At 38.0% G+C, this 21,904-nt stretch overlaps 1 protein-coding gene across 1 annotated transcript in view; it reads right to left on the bottom strand.

The window, feature by feature from the left end:
• The window catches only part of LPAR1 (lysophosphatidic acid receptor 1), a 59,084-nt gene that overhangs the window by 17,993 nt on the left and 19,187 nt on the right, over positions 1 to 21,904 (bottom strand). The window contains exons 2-3 of the mRNA XM_060762513.2: positions 15,034 to 15,202; positions 10,485 to 11,232 (exon numbers count right to left, since the gene is read on the bottom strand). Of these exons, the coding sequence (XP_060618496.1) occupies positions 10,485 to 11,232; positions 15,034 to 15,093 (808 nt within the window). The 5' untranslated portion in view covers positions 15,094 to 15,202. The remainder of the gene's footprint in view (positions 1 to 10,484; positions 11,233 to 15,033; positions 15,203 to 21,904) is intronic.

The following is a 21,904-nucleotide window of genomic DNA, read 5'->3' as shown; positions in this document are numbered from 1 at the left end:
CTGAACTCATTATATAATGTGTTACTATTCTCTTTTTGTTCTTTTCCCTTAAGGAAGACATGGATCTGAATTCAGTTTAGGATATATATTGTCTTGTCTGTGGATAGGGGTCAATGTGGATTGAACTGCTGTTCAGAGGGCTTTTTTCCCTCTTTGCATTTACAACACAAATGGCACAAACACTCTGGATTTAAAACAGATTTCCCTTCGTTCATATCCCCTTCCCATTTATTCAGCTGTCTTTCACAAAAAAATTAAATAAAATATTTATGTGACATTTTCAAATAAAAATAAACTTGGGAAAGTTGTAGTAGCTGTAGGACTGTCACAACAGACCAACCAATCAGGGAAGGGTTGGAAATACTTGGGAGGGGATTGTGAGTTTTAAAATGCATTTTCATTGTATTTATTGTATTTTAACTGCCTTTTAACCTAATCGTTGTGGTGCAATGGGTTAAACCCTTGTGCCAGCCAAACTGCCGACCTGAAAGTCAGTGGTCTGAATCCATGAGATGGGATGAGCTCCTGTTTGTCTGCTCCAGCTTCTGACATGAAAAAAACCTGTGGTGTTGGAGGACAGTTTTGAGAGTGCCTTGGACCACCAGAAGATCCAACCAGTCCATACTTCAGGAAATAAAGCCCGACTGCTCATTGGAGGGAAGGATAGTAGAGGCAAAGATGAAGTACTTTGTCCACATCATGAGAAGAAAGGAAAGCTTAGAGAAGACAATTATGCTGGGGAAAATGGAAGGAAAAAGGAAGAGGGGCTGACCAAGGGCAAGGTGGATGGATGGCAACCTTGAAGTGACTGGATTGACCTTGAAGGAGGTGATGGCCGACAAGGAGCTCTGGCGTCGGCTGGTCCATGAGGTCACAAAGAGTCAGAAATGACTGAACGAATGAACAACAACAAACATATTGTTATATATATATATACATGTAACATGTTTATGTGGTAAGATATATTTGGCTTCAAAGTATGCATTTCCTTAGGTTAGTGGTGTGCCTCAGTGATAATAGAAAAAGAGCCTCAACGTGATCTGCTGTTTAATTCCCGTTCTATATTGAACAAAATTGCTTAAAATGACTAATAACAATGATAAAAGGTGACCAATTTAGAGAAGCTAGCATCAGTGACAGAAATAATGTTTACTTGAGTACTGGCTAAACTTCACAGCCTTTTTAAAAAGCTGCATTTTAAAAATACGCTTATGGGGGGAAAGACTTTCAAGGACTAAAATACTGCCGCTGTTGTGTCAAGACAGAAAGTCATTGATGGACAGGCACACATTGGCAAAGCCAATTCCTGTGTTTACAGTCTTGTTTTTTCCCCTACTGTTTGCAATGAATCAATATACAAGCATCATTACTGTTAGTCAGGGGTCAGGTAGGGTTGGCAAAATAAATGCAAAAGCTACTTTAGAGATTTCCACAGTCTGCTGAAGCATTACTTCTTGAACTTCTTTGCTCATCTTTTCACAAGAGTTTGCTTAATAGGTTTCCATGACCTCAAGGAACTAAGGAACAAAGTGTACAATTTAAAGAAATGGCTTGTATCACATATGTCACCAGTCCCTACTGAAGCTATGAATATGCAGAATTCCTACCTGAAACCTGCAGAAAACATAAATTGCAGAAATTGCATGACATGCAGGACATACAGGACTGGGGAAGGATTTTTGAAAGCTCTTGACTACAGCCATATCATCCTTTAAGACAGGGATTCTTAACTAGTTCCACTAGCAACTCCTTTTGGTTCCAAATGTTTTATGTGGCCCAAAGTATATAGGAATATAAAATATGTATAAAAATCAAAAATTACTGATAACAACCAGCATTTGCAAAACTTGTTAAATAGGCCAACTTTACTTTTTTATGAGTACAGCTGAAGCACAAATTTGAGTAAATGCTTAAAAGAAGCCACTGTGGGAGTTGGACCTTAGGGAAGGCTGAGCGAAGGAAGATAGATGCTTTTGAACTGTGGTGTTGGAGGAAAGTTCTGAGAGTGCCTTGGACTGTGAGAAGATCCAACCAGTCCATACTTCAGGAAATAAAGCCTGACTACTCACTGAAGGGAAAGATATTAGAGGCAAAGATGAAGTACTTTGGCCACATCATGAGAAGAAAGGAAAGCTTAGAGAAGACAATTATGCTAGGGAAAAGGGAAGGAAAAAGGAAGAGGGGCCAACCAAAGGCAAGATGGATAGATGGCTGGCATCCTTGAAGTGACTGGATTGACCTTGAAGGAGCTAGGGGTGGTGACGGCCAACAGGGAGCTCTGGCGTGGGCAGGTCCATGAGATCACAAAGAGTCGGAAACGACTGAACAAATGAACAACAAAAAAGGTGCAATTTAGAAAAAGTTTACTGTCCCAAATTTTTGGGACCCCAGCATTGAGCTAAGGGGGCCCAGTTGGAGTCAAGATCCTCAATTTAAGAAGCAATACTTCAAGGGCATCTCCTGGTGCAGCGGGTTAAAACGATGAGCTGCTGAACTTGCTGACCAAAAGGTTGGTGGTTCGAATCTGGGGAGTGGGGTAAGCTCCTCCTGTTAGGTCCAGCTTCTTTCAACCTAGCATTTCGAAAACATGCAAATGTGAGTAGATCAATAGGTACCGCTTCTGTAGGAAGGTAACCGCGCTCCATGCAGTCTTAGACACCTTAGAGGTGTCTATGAACAACGCTGGATCTTTGGTTTAGAAATGATGAGCACCACCCTGCAGAGTCGGATATGAGTAGACTGAATGTCAGGGGAAACCTTTACCTTTTTTTTCTTTCTTTTTTTTAACTTTTTAAGACACTTTGTTAATATAACACTATGGAATACAGTGTAGTGCCATTTTGTTACTTACATTGTGTCTGTTCACACTCATAGCATTTTGTACTTCATGCTTCAGTATCTCATTCTGGCAACTTTTTATTTACTGTATTTAACTTTGCAGCATTTTTAGGGATTGCGCTCTAGCATACTAAGTGATAGTGTAAATATAATCTCCAACTGTTATATGCACTGGCAAGTGGGAAAAAAGACTGATTTGCACTGTGCTTCATGGTGATTGCATGGAACCTAATCTGGTGTGTTTCTTAATTGATATCACAGGATCCTCAAAAATAAAGCTTCACTTCCCAGAGGAACCAATTCCAACTATGTTAGTCATTTTATAATGTAGCTGTCAGGAAAAATAAGATTTTCAGGGTACACTACCAAGTTTATTATTTATACTCTACTACAAAATGTGACAGATAGTGCAAGAGAGAAAACAAAACTATGAGTAGGACAGCATATAGGTTTTGATAAACAGCTTAAGGTATGTAATGAAAAAATATTACACAGAGGAAAAATTACCTCTTCTCTCTCTCTGCTTCTGCCCCTCCACAACCTCACTGCAAAGTACTTAGGCATAACAACTCTAAAAGGAATTTTAACTACAGCTGTGCAAACAATGATCTGCTTTATTGGTAATTTAAAACCACTTAAAACTCATCTATCTTTCAAGATCTTTAGGTGCACTATAGCATCCCAGGAGATCTGAATTCAGTAGAATACAAGGAAATTATACCATCTCACCACTTTCCTTAGGGCTTCCTCTCATGGACTGGATAGTATCAAGCATACATTTATTTAATGCACAGCCTAACAAAAAAACCCCAACATTATTTGTGTCTTGGTTTACAATTATGTTCCTGGGGTTATTGGAGGCACTGATTCAGAAAATTGCATTGGATAGATCACAGCAGCTATAGCTTCTTAGATATGGTTATCATGATTTTCTATGGGCAAGTAAATGGCATATGTTCTATATCTCAAAATCTAGAGCTGATAAGGGAAAACTGTCAGCTCACAGCAGCTGTTCCCAATGAAGACACAGGACCTCGATCCGTTATCAAAGAGAATCTTTACTACTGGATACATGAACATTTGAAAAATGGCACCATTTTTGGAATCAGCCAGTCAAATATACTCAGTAAACAGGGCTAACTTTTGAGGCACCAAAATGTGTGTTGGCCAGTGTTATTTTACACTTGGCAGTACTCTTAGAATCTGTGTGGGTTAAAATTGAAAATGTATCCGAATGTGTGAATGAGGTGAAATGACTTGTCCTGCCCTTGCATAAGAAAACACCAGGTTAGTTCAGTCATCTTGCATTTGAATAAGAAAAATATGACTAAGCTTTCAAAGTTCTGGTCAATCTTGTGATCCTCCCTTTCCAATACAGATTGACATACAGTTCAATACCCATTGAATTATTGTTGTTCTGTGCCTTCAAGTCATTTCTGGTTTTGGGAGGGCTTACTGCAATCCTATAATAAAATATTAATAAATAAAACTTTATTTACAGTCTGCCCCGTCTCTCAACAAGGCACTCAGAACGGCTAACAGTCATAAAAACATAGTAAATAACACAAAACAAAATAAGTAACATATCAAATTTAAAACAATCACAAAATTAACACAATACAACTGACACTATATTTGCTTCAGGCGTGTGCACATGTTCCTTTGCCATTCTGAGATGGAAATAATATAACATGCCCAAGGCAGTCACAGTCAAAACAGTGAGGTTAATGGCTTTTCATTTGTTCTGATGCCATTAATTACTGCTTCCCTCTTTGGGTTAAATGAGAAGCTTAATGGAAGACTACCTGTCTATCTGGTCTGATTACAAAGGGATCAAGATACATTTTAATGTAGCCGCAGTTTGCCATAGCAGTCCCACAGAAAGTGGCCTTTCCATGGCATTGATTTCTTCTTCATTCCTCCCTCAAGACATTGTCATTTACCATGCCTCTAACCCTGTCATGGGCAAACTTTGGCCCTCCAGGTGTTTTGGACTTCAACTCCCACAATTCCTAACAGCCTCAGACCCTTTCCTTTTCCCCCTCAGACACTTCAACAGAAAAGGAGGGGGTTTGAGACTGTTAGGAATTATGGGAGTTGAAGTCCAAAACACCTGGAAGGCCGAAGTTTGCCCACGCCTGCTTTAGCCTGTATTTTTGTTGGCTTGAACAGTGAGAATATAGCCACTTCCCTACATCAAGGACATGGGACAAAGTTTTGTGTTAGCAGATCCTAAGTAGTACATATAAGATACATTTTTTCTTTATTTGTCTAGGAAATTCCATACAGCAAAGTAGCAAAGTTATACTTTCATCATCTGAGTTCTGAACAAATTTACTGAGTGGGGTTTCAGGGTGACTTGGCTGCAGAAAAATATGCTTAAAACTTTACTCTGTTTGAAGCACCCATTATGTTCCAGAAAATTGTCTTTTCAAAAGCAAATTTCAAAAGTATAAAACTTTCCTATTATTGCTTGAATCACTGCCTGAACAAGCTCCATTTTCATGCCCATGTATGCTATATAAATCAATTATATGTAAACCCCAGACCAAAGACGCACAGTGTGGAAAAAGAATTGTATGTCTTCAGTTACTTTAGAAATTTCAAAAGCAGCCTTGTTAAAATGAGAAAAGGGCTTGAACTATGAAATCATTTCCTTCTGTTTAAAGTATTTTACTCAGGAGAAGGGGGAGAGCATAAGCTGTGTAGGGAGGGGAAATCTCCTCTGTTTTGGTTTTGCCCTGGGATTCAACAATCTTGTGGGATGATGCAGCGTGCCAGCTCCCGACTGTTCCATCCAGGGGTTCAAGTCATCTTAGTCATGAATCAAACAATGAAAGCTCTTGTGAAACGTGGCTGGATCCCACATCACCCATGCCACCAGGAGGAGATCTGTCCCCCCCCCCCCCCAATCCCTTGGAGAAAGGAAAGCCATCCTACTCACACAATGCAAGGCTGTAAGGGGATGGGAGACACAATGTCATTCATTTACTGCTTGCAGATAAACAAGATTCATTTGTTTGGCCCTTGTACAAGTGCAGAGGGGATGGAAATAAATTCCATTCATTCAAAAGACCCTCATCCCACCCCACCCTCAGCTATATTAGAAAGGGATGGAGAAAAAGAGAACTTGTTTTGAGTTATGGTGTGGGCTTAAATGGATTCAGAGGGACTTGAAAAATGATGGCATTCAACCTCTTAAACACACTGCTCTGCTGTATATCTGAGTGGATGAAGGAATATGTTAGAAATACATTCTGAAGGGTTGCACAGACAATCACTATGACCATACACTAGAAAATTAAAGTTTCTAGTGTATGCAAGCACTGATGGTTTCTATTAAATCTTCTATCTTACAAACTCACTACTGTTGTTTGCTACACTTTGCAATCATGGTCATGAATGTGTAACCTAGAGTGACACATCCATAATATACTAGCCATCCCCTGCCACGTGTTGCTGTGGCCCAGTCTGTGTATATATGTGTCTGTGTGTATATATGTGTGTATATATTTGTGTATATGTGTATTTATGTGATTATGTGCATATGTTATAATGGCGGGGTTTGTTTGTTTTTTGCTTTTTAAGTCTCTTCCGCTGCGTTTTTCAGTGTTTTTATGAGTGATGGTCACTCATTGGCCTGATAGGTGTCTTGTGGCCAAATTTGGTGTCAATTCGCCAAGTGGTTTTTGAGTTATGTTAATCCCACAAACAAACATTCAATTTTTATTTATATAGATTTAATAGTGTAAGGAATACATAGGGATTGTAAATGTCTCACAATGCTGAAATACTGGGCACCAGCCACTGTGAGCAGCATGGATCTGTTCTGCAGTTGATTGGGATGTAGGCGACTCATGAATCCATGAGCCCAGCAGCTTTGGATGAGGAGAGGAGGCTCACAGCTCCCAACTTGCTTTGCTTGATGAAGAAGCAAGAAAGGCAGGTAGTGCCAGAAAAGAAAATAGAATCATAGAGTTGGAAGAGACCTCGTGGGACATCCAGTCCATCCCCCTGCCAAGAAGCAAGAAAATGGCATTAAAAGAATCCCCGACAGATGGCTATCCAGCCTCTGTTTAAAAGCCTCCAAAGAAAAAACCTCCACCGCGCCCCGGGGAAGAGAGTACCACTGCTGAACAGCTCTTACAGTCAGGAAGCTCTTACAATCAGTCAGTTCTTCCTAATGTTCAGGTGGAATCGCCTTTCCTGCAATCTGAAGCCATTGTTCCGCGTTCTAGTCTCCAGAGAAGCAGAAAACAAGTTTGTTCACTCCTCCCTATTACTTCCCCTCACATATTTATACATGGCCATCATGTCTCCTCCCAGCCTTCTCTTCTGCAGGCTAAACATACCCAAGCTATTTAAGCCGCTCCCGAAAAACAAACTTTCTTGCTTTTTTGGAGGGGTGGATTGGGGTGGTAGATTTGGCATGGGGTGGGGTAAAATCCTTCTCCATGCTCAACTATGCTGAACCAGCTCCTGCATGGCTGGACTAGTGTTGTGATCTGTTTGAAAGTGGAACCATTTGGAGTCCAGCAAGGAGATGACCTTTGCCCACAAGGAGATTAGCAACCTGATAAAGACCTGGCAGACCAAGAGGGAACAGCTGAGCTAGACATCAAGCTCAGGAAATATGAAAGTCTCTGAAAAAGAAGCCCAGAGAAAGTTTCACAAGACAGAAAGTCAAGGTCAAAGAAATGCCATTATATTTTGCAGCCCTTAAATTAGAGAGCGTCTTGTTGGAAATTCAGATCAGGCAACGCTGTGTAACAGTAAGGATATCAAGTTCTGTTTCCAATTCATGCTTTTAGTCTCTAAAATTATAAAAAGAAAGATACATTCCTGGGAGTTTTGATTCGTGTTTTAAGAAGATCTTATTGGTTTTTCTGGATTCATGTTCATGTATTGATTCTTGTTTCCTTGGATTATGCTCATGTTATGTTTCTTATTTTCCTATACTGTTTGGATTATATGGATTATTGCCTTTGCTCCCCAGTTTGGTTGGGCTTTTACTTATTGACTACCTTTTCTGATTACCCGTTGGATTTTGCCTTTCTCATTCCTTTTGGTGATTTTTCTCTTTATATATGTACTCTCTTCAATAAACTGTTTAACTATTGCTTTTGGATTCCTGGTTGGTGCTAAGGGCAAGGTAAACTCTGGCTGGGGTGCAACAGGCTGCCTTGTCCTGTTGCCTCACACAAGGGTGCCAGTTAGGTCCCTGTTTGGAAGGGCCCTAAGTTAGGAAGATTTGGAGTACTTAAAGCCTAGATGCTGACCTCACTGAAGACATTTTGCCTATAAGAATACAAATATTACTCCTTTCCTTCCACTTCAAAGCGAGATACTTCATTTTGTCTTAGGCTCAGACGTAACAGGCTGGTGTTTGGTCACTATAGCTGCCTGTGTTCACTTTTTCTCTACAGAGAATTGTATACAAGGTTTACTGATGCATAAAGCCCCACGTTTATTTGGAAAAATGCATGCAACATGTGGATAAACATTCAGTAATCTTTTCCACATGAATGTCTGAGAGCATATATTAAGGTCTATTTAGCTTTTCCAGGACCAGGAAATAAGAGTTTTGGCAGAGACAGGCTGCTAACGTTGCCATTCGTGCTGTATAGAAAGAAATGCCAGCAGTGGGATACTGAATTTTCCATTCATTTGCTCTTTTAATCATGGCAGCCTTCTGACTATGAGGGATAATTGGCAGGTTAACCTTTTGTTTGGGAAACTCTATTAAACATTTCAGTTGGGAAGAATCCAATGCAACTTGATAAGCTGCAACAGAATTACACATTTAGAGGCCTTGCTTTCACGAAGTGCAGGATGTCTTACATTCTTTTGCTAATCTAGTGATGGATTCTGAATCTCCATGCTCTTACACTAAACAAAATAATCTGCCTGAGATCATAGTCATATATATCTAAATAAAAACTGCATGAAAATAGATGATGCTGTATTCAGGTGTTCTTTTCGCTATTTCAGTAATTATTTAAAAGCAGTTAACACAACTGAAAAACCAGGCAACTCTTTTGCAAGATTACATTTAGAATTCACTGATTTTTCTCCAATGTAACTATAACCATGTTTATTCAAAAGAATAAACCATCAAGCTCAAGAAGGCTTACCCCTAATAATTATATATAAGATTTGTGAAAAATGTATGTATATCCTGCCTTTTCATTCCAACTTAATGTCGAACAGCTAGTATTGAAATGCTTAGCTAGTTTTACCTTAGCTACCTATTAACAAAATGAGGAAAAACAGCAGCCTAAATTATCAACTGAATATCACACCCCAATAGCCCTTGCCATATTATCTGTAAAAATACAAATCAAAGCCATCTTTCCAAATTGTGTTGGACTACAGTCTCCATCAGCCTCAACAATCATGGCCAGTGGTAAGGGATGATGGTCAATTTGGGTGAATTGACCCTGTGGGTTATGTGAATGCCAGAGTCAATTCATTCCCACTGCACCTAATTTCGCTGATGTAAATAAGCCCCATGTGCATCAAGTAAGTGGTATAAGGCATTCTAAGAATAAGAGTCAGTGACTTTGACAACATAATATTTTCTATAAAGAATATTCTAGGTTTATATTTTGTATGTCACAGATTATTGAATACATCCATCAAATAACATTTCAATGTGCTATTTCACATCCCACATTACCAAGTATATTGCCAAAACTTGCCAATGTGAGCTTTATATACCAGAGAACAAAATTAATTCATTTTATCCTGCACAACATTGGTAATTATACAAAGAGAAAATATTTTAATTGACTGAAATGGAAAGTGGAGTGCTTAAGAGTATTTTTCCAGGAAAGACTGTGTAATGGGAGCTGATGTGTAAATATTTATAAAAACCGCAGCACACACCTTCGAGAAACTTAACAATTACTATCAAAATGATAGAAGAGCTACTACTATTACTCAGAGATGCTCACACTGATATGAGATGTGACTAACACTAACCAACCTATAAATCTTTTGTCTTATAAGATCAGGAAAACAGTTTTTCTTTTACTGTCAGTATTGAAAATGTAGTTGATTGTGATTCAGACACAAATGTAAAACTTTCGGTTTGTCTCTCCCTTTCCATTATATTAAATGTATTAAATAACTGAATAACATTTTAGATAACTGCTGCAACAATACCACTTCTATCTGTTTTATAGTGTTTACCTTTTGTACTGTGTTTTAATGGTCAGCGACTCCACAATAAAGATTGAATTGGACAGGACACATGGATAAATGTTACACTTACTATCCTCACTATGGCAGAAAATGAAATGGTTGTCCCCAGTAGGTTCCAGTAATAAATATAGCCCACACCACAATCTAGAAGTTGCTCACCACAGATATAAAAACAGAAAAGCATATTGAAAAGCTATTATTCATCTAAAAAAAAAAACGAGTATGATTTGACAGAATCCAGACTAAGTCATCACAGATGTAGGTACTGCTTAAAGGGCAAATATGTCTGTGGGCTTGGCAATGTACATGTCCTTTGAGGATTTATTTGTATTATAAAACCCTTTCAGCATATAGCATTTCTATAAAGTGTATGAGTAGAGGGATCTTCATTATGTTCCATGGTGAAAATGATATGGAAACATTCTGTTAAAGGTACTCACCAAGCACAATGACCACAGTCTTCAGAAGACTCATCATGGTATCCCGATTCCTACGTGGTCCAGAACTGTGCCTGGACATTCTCATAGTCCTCTGGCGCACATATCCAAAGATATGAGCATACAAGACCACCATGACTACAAAGGTGACCAGGTTGAAAATAGCCCAGAAAACCAAGTAAGAGTCACTGTAGAGTGGTGCCATGTTGGAACAGTGAGTGAGGTCACAGATGCAATTCCAGCCGACACTTGGTATAGCGCCCATAACGATAGCCATAGTCCAAATGACAACGATGACCACTACTACTCGACGGTTACTCATCCGCGTATGTAGCTGCATGCGGAACACAGTGATATGCCTCTCAATGGCAATGGCCAACAGGTTGGCAACAGAGGCTGTCAGGCTAGTATCAATGAGGCCCTGACGAAGGAGCCACGTGCTCACAGTCAATCTTCTAGTGTTGGGTCCCGTGTTAAACATTAGATAAAAATATGCCAGCCCTGCAAAGAAGTCAGCAGCTGCCAAATTTGCCATAAGGTAATAAATAGGAAAATGAAAACGCCGGTTCACATAGATAGCCACCATAACTAAGAGGTTGGCTAGCATGATGAAGACACATACTGTAATCCCAAGGCCCATCACAAGCTTGCTCACAGTGTTCCATTCAGTGGCTAAATATTTTCCACTTCTGTTATAAAAGAAGGCAATGGTCTCATTGTAGTAACACTGAGGTTCACTCATGGCTGTGGACTGAAAAGAAAGAAGAAAACAGACTTACAATTTTGAAAGTGAATGGAGTGTACTGCAATAGCAGAAGAAAGAAAAACAAAACTTGAAAAGGCAGCTGAACACACATACAAATCAAAAATTGAGAAAAGTGAGACCATCTCACTGTAATTACATTTTAGGCCTGCATCAAAGCTATGATTATTAATATAACTCTGGAAAATGCATTTCTTGTGTGCTAGGCAAATTAGAGGGAGCTGGGTTAGTCCAATTTATGACAGAGAGAGCATACGCGAAATCTGCAGTTACTGGTAATTATCTGAACATTACCAAATTTGTTCCACATAGTACTGAGAGATTACCATAACAAGTATTTTAAATCAGTAGAAAAGCTAAAGAAACTCAGTGCAGCTCAAAATACAATGCTTTATCTCAAAGGAAACTCATCTATCCACAAATTGAAATCTGAGACAAAGAAAGAAATTCTCAGTGCCTTATCCCACCTCCAATTCCTTTAAATGTGATCTGGACAGTTGTGAGAGTAGCACTGGTGCAAAGAGAGAAGGGGAAAGGTGAAATTCATCTTTCCCCTATTCCTTCTCACATGCCTTGGTGGATCTTTGCACAGCATCATGCCAAGACAAAAATTCTGAGTAGTTTACTACTTGGCTTTGAGATGTAAATAGATTTTTGTATAAATTACAATATATAGAAACTTAAAATTCAGCTAATGAAGTGTCACATCAATACTGTCTTTCTTGCTAGATCACATGAATGTCTGCATTAGAACATAGCTGATTTATTCCAGTTTAAATGTTTACTTTTTCCAGAAAAATGCAGAAGGTTGTTCTCCAATGACATTGCTGAGCATGGTATATCAATAACCTCTAGCCCCATCTTAAGAGAAATACATTTCCATGGGTTCTCTAAGAAGAGGGAGAAACTACTAAAGTAGTTTATGTGCGTATTGTTGCCATATATTCTCAAATACACGTTGCCTTATGCTCTTATCTAGTTAGAGAAGCTAATGTGTGAAAGACACCTCATAACAGAAAGGATTAAATCTATTAAATTCATTTTCTAATAACTGTAAAAAGTCTTAACTGGCCAATGTCAAAATCAGTATTTTATGGAAGACCATCCATACTGTATTTGCTCATCCATACTGTTCAACTAGATATAATTTCTTAATTTTTTTCCAGATAGACAGAAGCTGAAAAGCCAACAGGTTCATTTAAGAATTAGTCATTTATCTCTGCTTCTTTGTTAACAGAGAAAATAGATTAGCTAAAAGACTTATGATAAGCTTGCAACTAGATGCCAAGATCCAAAAACATTTATACTTGAACATTTATGGATGTTCAAGAATACATACAGGACACAAAAATGGATTTGCTTCAGGCAAATACAGTAAAGGTACAAAACCTCAACTTCTACCATACTTCATTCATGCAGATTATCTACTACATAATCCAGTTTGTCATTAACTGGAAGCAAACCAATTCTTCATTTAAAATGCTGTTAAAGATGTGGTCAAAGGGTTGAACTCTCAAAAGAAAGTAATTTTAGATATTGCAGTCTAACTTTTATGCTTACACAAAATAAAACAAAATAAAATTATTGTTTGAATATCTTCATTTTAACTTGTGTAGAATTGACATGCAAATTATTTTAATTTCAGTAGTAGAGCGCTATTTACATTTGCAAGGACTAAAAAAGTCAAGAAAATCCTACCATCTATTTTCTCCCATTTGCAATTCAATGGAAGACGTGTACCAGCTGTCAAAGGAGGTAATCTGGCCTGGCAAAGGAAATTCTTAAAACCATGTGTTAAAAAGGAATTTTAGGAACTGAAAGGCTGTGGAAACAACTGTGTGTGTCAGGAAGGTCAGAAACCTAGTTGGAAGCTATGATTACAAACATCCAGAGCCCCTGTTGGAAGCTATGATTACAAGACTACGCAGAGTGCAAGGAGAAAACCAAAGAGGGTGTTGACCTTCCTTACTATTTATGCAATGTGAAAATTGGTACAAAGGGGGAAAAAACTTCAGAAAGGGAGAAAATAGAATAGACACAAGGCAGTCATAATATTCTTAACTTTTTATTTAAGAAAGAGTTAATAAATCCTAAATGTATAGTGTCAGATTTCTAAAGTGTTGCTTCCATAAATTTCACAGCAAATTCTTCAAATGGAGTTCACATTGTGATAATTAGAACGTTAATTGAGTATGAGGGCCAAATTATCATTTTGCAAATGGAATTATCATTTGTTGAATAGAATAATCACAACAACTCCTCTTGTTCTATTTATAAGCGTTGGCCGCTTTTTGCACAGATGCTCCTCACTTACCTGTGAAAGAAATACTTGTGAAAAGTGAGTATGCAAAATATTGATTCAAAATACTTTTTGGCTTTTGGATTCCAGTTTTAACAGAAATCATCAGACAATTCAAATTTGACTTAAAATAACAATAACAGTTAGGTCAGTGCTCAAATCATATACAAACACAAAGAACATTGATTCAAAGTTTTTCCTGCTTTTTTGGATCTCTCCAGGAAAAAAGTAAACAAATATACAACTAAATAAACAGACTTTCACAAGGCTAAAGCATACATCTTGAATACAAATAATTCTAAGCATTGTCACACAAAAGAAAAAATGTGTGAAAACTTCAAAGGCTTTAATGGCTGGAATCACTGGGTTGTTGTAAGTTTTTCTGGCTATATGGCCATGTTCTAGAAGCATTCTCTCCTGGCATTTTGCCTGCATCTATGGCAAGCATCCTCAGAGGTTGTGAGGTCTCACAATTATTATAATAAGGGCAGCAGTGCCAAAGTGTTGACTATGCTAACTTCTATAAGACCAGAAAATAAAACAATGCAAGACATGCTCCTTCTGTGATATTGCATGGGTCTGTCTTCACACTGCTATTTCTACAAATGGTGTGTCATTTTGTGAATGTAAAGTCATTATGTGGAATAACTTACTCGTACATCCCCTTGATTTTCCTCATGATACTGCTTACTGCCACCAGAGGAATGCCATTTAGAGAAATTGGATGTGAATCCCTGTGACCAAAGAGTACATACAAAGTATCTCTCCAGGTAAACAGACATCAAATGGAAGCAATTTCCAAATGGACTGATAGATACTGATTATTAACTTGTTATATTTGCCTTTAGAATTATCTGAAGAAAACTTATCTCACCTTAGCTTTTAAAATCAGATGTGTCAGAGATTTCTCTTATCTTGAATCATCTAATAACTTCCTCTTTACAAGCCACAAATGACTTGACTAAGCGTCTTAACTGCTTCTACATTTTTGTGTGGTCAAAACCACCGTAAGTTCTTCACTGCAAAGCAGGATATAGGTAATATCCTGCAACTCACCCTATATATCATGTACAATATGTTAACTAAGAATAATAGATTTTAAAAACCTGGACTGTCAACCCACTGGTTTTGAGAAGAATAACATGCTCTGAAGACAGTAGTCTTTCTTTAAATATTATTTATACTGGAATCATGCAGATAGCATTAGCTCTAGGTGTATTTGATGTTTTTCTTGAAGCTGGTATCAGAAGCTTGTCGGCATTGGTGTAAAGATTACATTGTCTTGGACTCTAGAGACCAGTCCAATACAGAGATCTGCTTAGTGATATGTAAAAAGGCTTAAAATTCATCTCAATTTCAGCTCTTCCATGGCTGACTCACTATCTACTCTGTCCATCTAACATGGCTCACAATTCCTTAGCCAGGGAAGCCCAGAAATTTAAGCTTGGCAGCTGTGCCAGCATACAAAATATTCTGAAGCTCTACATTACCTCGATTAGCTGTGGTTGTGTCATCATAGAAAATGGCACTTCAGCTGAAGGATCTGCCATGGTTACACAATAGATGAGTGGTCTTTGGACCCTTTCTACCTTCCACGGGACAAATGTTTGGATAGTCTTGAGGTTCTTTGTCAGTTCTTAGTCATGCTGACATTTGGCCCTAGAAGACAAAAACATGTTTAAGTAATTTATCAAAAAATCAAATACAATGCATAAGGTGACAAAAGACCCAATTCTGAACTTCTAGTAATTATTTTCAATTCCCCAATCATATCATATAATAACTTAAGAAAAAACAAAACAAAATGGAACACTATATCACAAGTGCAATCCACAAATCATTAAAAGTAGCTTATGAAAAGTTACTATTTTTTATACGACAGTGGTTCTCTACCTTTTTTTGGCCAGGGACCATTCTCCAACATTAGTATCAAAATAGTTACAAATCAGTTTTTGGTCAACTTTAGATTTGGTTTGGTTATTTGGGGAGCTGATTCAGAAAACTGCATTGGATAGACCACATCAGCTCTAGTTTCTGATACAGAACATATGACACCCAACAGTTGCCATCTGCTTGCCCACATGACAAAATCCTGATATTATTTTCACAGTACTGCACTCATTACACAAAACATCCAATACTATCACAAAGTAAACAGACCTTATAATCTTGGACTGAAGTCTTGTTACTGTTTCTGGTTTTTTTAAAAATAGTTTTCTTAAACTGAAAAGACATCACTCATGTGACCTAGACTAATTGATCAGAAACACTGTAAATAAATAAAATAAAAAGTATAAAATTATTATTATTTGTTCTTAGGAACTGGGAAAAAGGAGGTGAGATTAAAGGTGCATCTACACTGTAGAATTAATGATGTTTGACACCTCTTTGGACTGTCATGACTAAATGCTGTGGAATTTTTGTAGTTGCAGTTTTATATGGTTGTTAGCCTTCTCTGCCAAAGAGTGCTGGTGCTTCACCAAACTACAGCTTCCAGGATCGCATAGCACGAGCCTTATTAGATAAAGTGCTATCAAATTGCATTAATTCTGCAATGTAGATGCACCCTAAGATGAAGCTTTCTACAATATTGCTAGAAAACCTTTAGCTTTCTACGCTCAAATATACTTTACATATTGTAAAACAACAACTTCTGCCTCTTGAATTCCTAGAGAACAGGGAATTTTATCTGAAATCCCAGATATAAATGAAAACACTGTATTTATGAAAATACTTCTACAGAGGAAAGCCAACTAACATAGATTTTGGACCTTCACAAAGTACTACATATTTTTGAAGAGTTCTTCTGAAGTTCCTACAGTGTTTTTTTTTCCTTTCTTCTCTTTTGAGTCTCTATGGCTAATATCACTTAATGGTGGGAAATGAGTGGGAGAATGGGTGTGAATGAAGCCGGCAACAAAAAGACACAATGCCCTTGGAAATACTGTAGATAAAAAGCTTTCATGCAAACTGCAAATTTAGTAAGTAATAAGCAGCAGTTCTCTCTTTAACTGAATGGCAATTACAATGGGCTGCACACAATCTTTAGAAAAAGCAAATAAATAAATGGTAGCTATCACTAGAGTCACTTGAAAATAACTTTTTCAAGCATCATCTAACTCACTTCATTTCATTTAAAAATGTGAGATGTCAAACCAATACCACTGCATTTAGGAGGGGAAAGCAAACTGAAATTGAACAGAAGCTTTTTGTTCCCTGGCCAGGAACTTTTGCTGCAGCATTTCAACATCAAAGCTGTCCTTTTCAGCTCAGATTCTGATAAGTATTTCATGAGAAAGAACAATATTGTAGACCTACTGTCTGAAATATGGACTACAAATAAAAATCTAAACAAATTTTGCAATTCACACAAAGTCTTTGAGAAAAAAACAACGTAGGCAACAAATAAAGTCTTTTCTTATTTATTTCAATATGCATGCTTAAGAAAAACCCTTGCATATATATGTACATAATGAAATATTTTGGAGATGGAATCCAAGTCTACACATAAATTCATTTATATTTTAAATATATCTTATAGTCGGAGCCTGAAGTTAACTTTACACATATTTATACAACATGAAGCAAAGTTTGTGGACCCTGAACCATCAGAAAGCAAAGGTGTCCTGATCTCAGCTCAATTTGTAACAGAGATTTCTTACATGTTCACGATTTTTATTTTTAAGTTTATTTTTCAAACAGCTTTTTATTTATATACTAACCCATGAGCAAAAATTAAATTAAATTCACAGAAGTCAGTGGGTTGATGGAGGATGGAGAAGAATTCTCTATACCTCTTCAACAGCGAAAAATTCTTGGCTAATTTTGGTCATGAAGGATCAATGAGGAATTTTAGCAAAGTTCTTCCCACAGTGGCAAAATCTTTGAAAATAGATAAGGTATTGAAGAGTATTCAGTTTAGGACTTGTTACTGTGCAAAATTTGCACATGGTTTTATGAATATGTACCAAAATAACAGGGAGCTCTGGTGTGGGCTGGTCCATGAGGTCATGAAGAGTTGGAAATGACTGAACAAATTAACAACAAACAACCAAAAATAACATTTCTCAAGCAAGCATTTAAATCAGGCATGGAAAAACTTTGGCCTTCCAGATGTTTTGGACTTCAACTCCCATAATTCAATAGCCTACAAGTTGTTAGGAATTGTAGGAGCTGAAGTCCAACACATTGGAGAGCCAAAATTTGCCCATGCCTGATTTAAATGGTTGGAGGTGTATTATAACTTTTTAAAAAACACATGTACATGGTTGGAGGTGTATTATAACTTCTTTTTAAATACCATAAAATGCTCTATGTGTCTCCAAAGAAGTTTATTTATTTTTATTTATTTACACTATTTGTATACCGCTTTTTACACCCTGAGGGGACTCAAAGCGGTTTTACAATATTATTATAGTTTGTATTCATGGGGCATTGTACTCCACATCTGACATCAGTCAAATGTTGAATAGCTGCTTTGTGACACAGAGGAAAAAAGGAATTGTTGTGTACTATTAGTAGCAGACCAAGTACTACCAAAATGCTTCTACCACAGTATTAAACTGAATATCTTCTAACAACAGGTTACAAAGGAAATGGGGGAAATAATGTTCCACGAGTCCTATATCTAGGCACATCACTCAATCTATCATGTTCAGAAATGAGAACCATTTTTCTGTAACAAACTGCCTTCGTCAAACCCACAGCATTATGCAGCCTGGAAAGTGTCCCCTCCCCCAGAAGAACAAATTATGAATCAAGGAAACAGAAACTAGATGTTAGAGAGGCAAAGTCTAAACCAAACGTTTTGCTTTTATTTTCTGTTACTTCATCATAAGTCTACAAGCCTGGCAGAAGTGGCCTTACAATGCCCTGAAATCTGGTCATGCCATGAATTAAGAAAATTGACCATGGCAGCTCAAAGCTGGCATAAGTTGGCAACCCATTAAGTGACTATGGGCATAGCTACACAGACTTTCATCATGAATAAAAGGGGTTGACTCAAGTTACTGCAGGCCAAAGTCTTGAACTACATTTTTAAAAGTCATGGGTTGCTCTGAATTTTCCCCAAGTATAAGGAGCAAACCATGCTTTTGGGCTTGTGTCAGCACCTACTTCAGTTCTAAGACAGAACTGGCTGCACCTGTTCACACAGTTGTTCTGTATTCCCCAAGTTTGGGTGACCCCCTGCTGTTCCTATCATAGTATCAGATAACGTCTGTTGCTCGTCACCTGGAATGGTGCCGGCCAGGACACAAGGCAAAGGAGGTGGCGATTCCTCCTTCTCCCTGCTGCACTGCTGTGTTGCCCAACTGACATCACTTCAGGAAATGTGACTTGGACACTAGCCATGTTGTGCCAGATGCCCACTGTTACAAAAAAAAGAACAGGGTAAGACCCATCGCAAACTAGGTTCCTGCGGGAGAAAACCTTGCTAGCTTGTCCCCGACGTCACGAGACTCCGCCTCTCACCCCGCCCCTTTCTCCGCCCCTTTCTCCGTGCGAGAGTGGTTTTTCCTTTGCTAGGGCAGCATTGCCAGCGTACTCTCTCAGTTGGCAGAATTCAACTGAGAGAAAATGCGGGCAATGCTGCCCTAGCAAAGGAAAAACCACGCTGGCAAAGAGAAAGGGGCGGAGAAAGGGGCGGGGAGAGAGGTGCAGGCTCATGACGTCAGGGACGAGCTAGAAAGGTTTTCTCCCGCAGGAACCTAGTTTGCGGCGGCTCTAAGGCTGGCCATCTGACAGTACTGGGCCTGGTTTGGCATCACTGCATGGTCAGGACTACTTTTCTCTCACACACTAACCTAAAAAATAATAGGACAGGCTGCAGGGTAGAGTCTGAACTGAACCGTTCTTGGGTTTCAATTCCGACTACAATTATTTCGGATTAAATCTGGGGAGGCCCTGCTCGTGATCCCACCTACGTCCCAAGCGCGCTTGGTGGGGACGAGGGACAGGGCCTTCTCTGTGGCGGCCCCCCGACTTTGGAATGCCCTTCCAAAAGAGCTTCGTCAGGCCCCTACTCTAGCAGTTTTCAGAAGGAATCTAAAAACTTGGCTGTTCCGATGTGCCTTCGCAGATTAGGAATCCCCATCTCAAGTCCTAGAAGCACTTTAGCACAACCAATGCTGCTGCACACCACACTTTAATCCTACGTTCCTCCTGCCATCTCAGCACTTTTAACCCTGTACCCCATTGCGCTGGCCGAACCAGTTTTTAATAGTGTCTTGATGTATTGTTATTGTGGTTATTTTGCTTAACTGTTTGATTTGCTTTGTTTATTGTTGTGTTATGTTTTCTATTGTATTGTGTTTTGAGGCTTCGGCCCGTGTAAGCCGCATCGAGTCCTTCGGGAGATGCTGGCGGGGTACAAATAAAGTTAATAATAATAATAATAATAATAATAATAATAAATTCACAGAGAATGATTTACAGTTATTGGTAGCTGAATAGATTGGACACTGCTATGATTATATCAAGATAATTGTCTCAAAATGACAATTACTTCTTTCTCTTTTTGTACTGGACTGTACTGGACTCTAAGAGGCACATTTTGTCTATAGTGAAATGTAAACCTTAACACCATGTTTCCTGCAGCTTCATGTACCCATTGAAAATAAATAAATGGACTAGTGCATTTTATTGCTAAATGGAATGTGTAATTCAAAAGTAGTTTCCTACATGATTTTGAAGTCTAAGAACTCTGATCTCAGCATGGATACAAAATAATCAGTAGCAGTGGAATAGTAACTTCATTGTGTCCATTACAACCGAGAAAGTATTGATCATTTAAAGTATTTGTACACAGTTTTTTTACAACTACATGAAGTGGCATACATTCAAGAACATAGTCAGACATAAGCAAGCATACAAAATGTGAATTTTGTATGAAGTTGATTTAAACATGCTGAACTAAGAATTCAGTTTAAAACTGACTTAGAACCAATTTTACAGCTAATATAAAGAGCTGCACAGAAGTAGCAGCAATATGAAATTTCTGGAAATTATGAATCCAGGGGAACCTTTTCTCCATTTTCTGCTTAAATCTTCAATACTGCATTACCATCACAAGCAATGACGACCCCTCTTTACTAAGACACCACACAAATCAGGTACAGAAATGCATATTGGATTTGAGTGTCCCATATATTTCTAGGATGTCAATCAATCATTTGCATTTTCTAAGTTTCGAAGTATAAATCTCTTTCGAAGTATAAAACTCATTCCAAAAGAGAGAATTTTTCATAAAGGCTAGTTTTTACTTTTCCCAAAGTTTCCAATGTTTCATAGCAGGAAAACCTGAACAAAAATGGTTTTCATGAAAGAAGAAAACATCTTTTTTCTCAATTTATACAGGCCTTCATATCTCTAGAAGTGGCAAGGTCAATTGGAATTTCTGGTGAATTTCTTGTGCACACGAAGAATGTTGATACAGATCTTAGTGTGTGGAGAGGATTATATGAATGAAAATGATCTCATCCCCAACGTATTTATTATTATTATTATTATTATTATTATTATTAACTTTATTTGTACCCCACTAGCATCTCCCGAAGGACTCGATGCGGCTTACAAAGGCCAAGGCCTCAACAAAACAATAGCATAACAAATACAATTCAAAGCAAATCAAAAACATTAAAGCAATAACAGTAAAAACAACAAAAAAATACACCATAAGACAATAAAAACAGGGCCGGGCCAAGTAATGGGTACAGATTAAAAAGTACTGGATGTGACAGGTGGTCTATCGGATTTCAAGGAAGTGCAGTGTGCAGAGAATCTTAAAGTTCTGATAAGGTGCTTCTGGAACTCTAATAACGTGCTTACTGGAGTTTTCCTATTCTGGAAAGGCACATCGGAACAGCCAGGTCTTCAAATTCTTCCCAAAGACTGCCAGTGTGGGGGCCTGTCTAATGTCTTTGGGGAGGGTGCTCCAAAGTCGGGGGGCCACCACAAAGAAGGGGTTTAAAGTAGTTTGAAAACATTGGACTACAACTATTCTAGTAGATGTAAAACAGGGTTACATTTTCTGCTTTCTTGTTCCTTACCAGCATTAAAGTAGCTTAGTATTTTGCACCAACAGAATCTTTTGAACCAGCCTCACAGGCTAGCTAAGATTGTAATTCTATAAACACATGTTTAAGAACTAACTCAGATGAATTCTGAGTTAAGGTTTATTTTGGATTAATAAAATTTAGGAATGTATTATAACTGACATATTGCTAAGGTATTTCAGTATTTCAGGCACTTACAATACTTACAATACATTCAAATGAAAAACCTTTTGATTTCAGCACAACTGCAAAATGGATTGCAATTATCTATGTGAAATGAGGCCTCCATAAAATTAATAATCATTTG

Source organism: Anolis sagrei, chromosome 2, assembly GCF_037176765.1.
Source record: "Anolis sagrei isolate rAnoSag1 chromosome 2, rAnoSag1.mat, whole genome shotgun sequence".
Lineage (NCBI taxonomy): Eukaryota > Metazoa > Chordata > Lepidosauria > Squamata > Dactyloidae > Anolis > Anolis sagrei.
This window is presented reverse-complemented; position numbering and strand designations above follow the sequence as displayed.